This window comes from Physeter macrocephalus, chromosome 7 (assembly GCF_002837175.3).
Source record: "Physeter macrocephalus isolate SW-GA chromosome 7, ASM283717v5, whole genome shotgun sequence".
NCBI classification, from domain to species: domain Eukaryota; kingdom Metazoa; phylum Chordata; class Mammalia; order Artiodactyla; family Physeteridae; genus Physeter; species Physeter macrocephalus.
Window position 1 is genome coordinate 38,470,795 of NC_041220.1, and position 3,292 is coordinate 38,474,086.

General features: G+C 36.2%; 1 protein-coding gene across 1 annotated transcript in view; it reads right to left on the reverse strand.

The window, feature by feature from the left end:
* Positions 1-3,292, reverse strand: part of STAP1 (signal transducing adaptor family member 1) — a 62,514-nt gene that overhangs the window by 40,790 nt on the left and 18,432 nt on the right. The window contains 1 exon segment of the mRNA XM_007108007.1: positions 1,831-1,905. Coding sequence (XP_007108069.1) covers positions 1,831-1,905 — 75 coding nt within the window.

Genomic DNA, 3,292 nt, shown 5'->3' on the forward strand with positions numbered 1-3,292 from the left:
GTTCATCTCTGTTTGTTTGTTCTTTAATTCTTCTAGGTTTTTGTTAAACATTTCTTGCATCTTCTCGATCTTTGCCTCCATTCTTTTCCGAGGTCTTGTATCATCTTCACTATCATTATTCTGAATTCTTTTTCTGGAAGTTTGCCTATCTCCACTTCATTTAGTTGTTTTCTGAGGTTTTATCTTGTTCCTTCATCTGGTACATAGGCCTCTGCCTTTTCATCTTGTCTATCTTTCTGTGAATGTGGTTTTTGTTCCACAGGCTGCAGGATTGTAGGTCTTCCTGCTTCTGCTGTCTGCCCTCTGGTGGATGAGGCTATCTAAGAGACTTGTGCAAGTTTCCTGATTGGAGGGACTGGTGGTGGGTAGAGCTGGCTGCTGCTCTGGTGGGCAGAGCTCAGTAAAACATTAATCCATTTGTCTGCTGATGGGTGGGGCTGGGTTCCCTCCTTGTTGGTTGTTTGGCCTGAGGCGACCCAACACTGGAGCCTACCCAGGCTCTTTGGTGGGGCTAATAGCAGACTCTGGGAGAGCTCACGCCAAGGAGTACTTCCCACAACTTCTGCTGCCAGTGTCCTTGTCCTCACGGTGAGACACAGCCACCCCCCCACCTCTGCAGGAGACCCTCCAACACTAGCAGGTAGCTCTGGTTCAGTCTCCTATGGGGTCACTGCTCCTTCCCCTGGGTCCCAATGCGCACACACTACTTTGTGTGCGTCCTCCAAGAGTGGAGTCTCTGTTTCCCCCAGTCCTGTCAAAGTCCTGCAGTCAAATCCTGCTAGCCTTCAAAGTCTGATTCTCTAGGAATTCCTCCTCCTGTTGCTGGACCCCCAGGTTGGGAAGCCTGATGTGGGGCTCAGAATCTTCAGTCCAGTGGGTGGACTTCTGTGGTATAAGTGTTCTCCAGTTTGTGAGTCACCCACCCAACAGTTAGGGATTTGATTTTATTGTGATTGCGCCCCTCCTACCATCTCATTGTGGCTTCTCCTTTGTCTTTGGATGTGGGGTATCTTTTTTAGTGAGTTCCAATGTCTTCCTGTTGATGATAGTTCAGCAGTTGGTTGTGATTCCAATGCTCTCACAAGAGGGAGTGAAAGCACATCTTTTTACTTCGCCATTTTGAACCCTTGACCTCAAAGATGACCATTTTAAGTTTGTTTTCTGTTTGGTTTTATAAATGACTTCTGGTTAGTTTACCACTAATGGCGCTGAAATGCCTGCAGGTAGAGTACATCACACAGGCTCTTTTTCTGTATCTTTCATTAGATCTGGTCATATAATAACAATGTTCTAAGAAGTGTGGGCTACTACATCCATGGTCTGAAATGTTTATATTTAAACAAGTTACTGGATCATAAAATCTCATAAGCATAGCATTCCAAGGTAGACATGCATTTGCTACTAAAATGCTACATTTTATTTGTGGAAAAAAAGAAATACACCATTTTCATTTTTTTTGTGGATAAAGTGAAATATCAATCAATTATTTAAAATTAATACAAATAAATAATCTCAGAATTTCTTTATTGTTATTCTCATGCTTGAGCTCTTAGAAGTCTTATCTCATGGGGTATGTTTGTATTTTTCTAGAAAAATTAAATTGTGACATATTGTATGTTATGAGACTTTGGGTATCAGTTAACACCTTCTGAGTTGCCCAGGAAATTTTACCATAGGTCTTGTAATTGATAGCCCTCACAGATGTAATTGTTCTTATTTCAATTGGTTGTACTGGAATATCTTTACTTTCAGAAGACAGAAAGTGAATAATAAACTATATGGCAAGTGTTTATTGGGAAAAAATTAAATCAGCTGAACATGTTTACTTACTGTTGTACTTTTTTTGTCAGTATAAAAGAAAAGTGTAGTTCCTCTCAGCTCTGTCCAGTAATGTTTATAATCCTGCGAGAAAGAAATTGTAGGCATCATTTCATTATGTATATTCAACTATTTTCCTATTGATATTTCCCTTTGTAACTTTCTTAATTGCTGTGTGATATAATATTCTTCTTTCTCCTAAGATAAATCACCTACTTTTTTATCACTTAATTTTACATTTAATTCCTGGTTAAATCCTTCACAAATTTTAGTATGAGGTGTATGGTAGGGATGTAATTTGATTTGTGTTTAAGTAAATTATTTTCCAAAACTTTCCTCATTGATTTAAGATGCTTGACTTTTTGTGCACTTTCAGTGGAAACTTGCACCTGTAAGAGGGGCCATATAAGGGGCCAGGTTGGGACAAGCATTTAACATCTACCTTCCAAGACAGTTGAACAGATTGAATGAATTAATACACATAAATCACTTAGCATAGTACATGGCTCATAGTTTAGGTTCAATAAATAGAATATATTTATATAGATCAAGGAAATATGAGCAATTGCTAATGATAAAAATAACACAATCAAAGCTGAACTTTGAATTCAAATTTCATTCATGTGCTGAACATTTCATAATTAATATGTTCACATTATTATGAGTTCTATAGAAATATAATTTTTTAAGTTTAAAATATTTGAATAACCTAGTAAGACTCAATCAAGTGAAAGTCTATTTAGATAAGAAACTTACATTTTATGAAGATTGGCTGTATTACAAAAGAATGGCAAGGGGGGGCGGTTAAAACATAAAAAAAAAAAAAAATCCTCCAAATCTGAAGACTTACCTTCATACCCAGTTCTTTGCAAAAGTGTTTTTTAAAAATTCGCTGTATTACAAAAGAATGGCAAGGGGGGGCGGTTAAAACATAAAAAAAAAAAAAAAAAATCCTTCAAATCTGAAGACTTACCTTCATACCCAGTTCTTTGCAAAAGTGTTTTTTAAAAATTCCAGTCAGTTTCATAGACATGTTGATCATTCCTTCCTTTAGGGTTTAATAAGCTGAATTTTCACAACATGTTGGATTATCTTGATTTATATTGAGGGTTAATGTAAGAAAATCAAGTGAATAAATTTTTTCTTTTGCTTATAAATGTGAAGACACTCATATGTTATGGTATTTTGTGTCTCTTTGATAATGACATATCATTTATTCTTTTTTTGACCACCAAAATGCTTGTCACCTCTTTAAAATTTATAGACTTATTTTCTCAAATAATGGGAACTCTATAACCCATCTTTCTTTTATTTTCTTTGGCTCTCAGTAAGTTCAAGATTAAATTCTTTCTGAATTACAGCAACCATCTTTCTCATGTTCTTTTTTTTTTTTTGACATCTTTATTGGGCTATAATTACTTTACAATGGTGTGTTAGTTTCTGCTTTATAACAGAGTGAATCAGTTATACATTT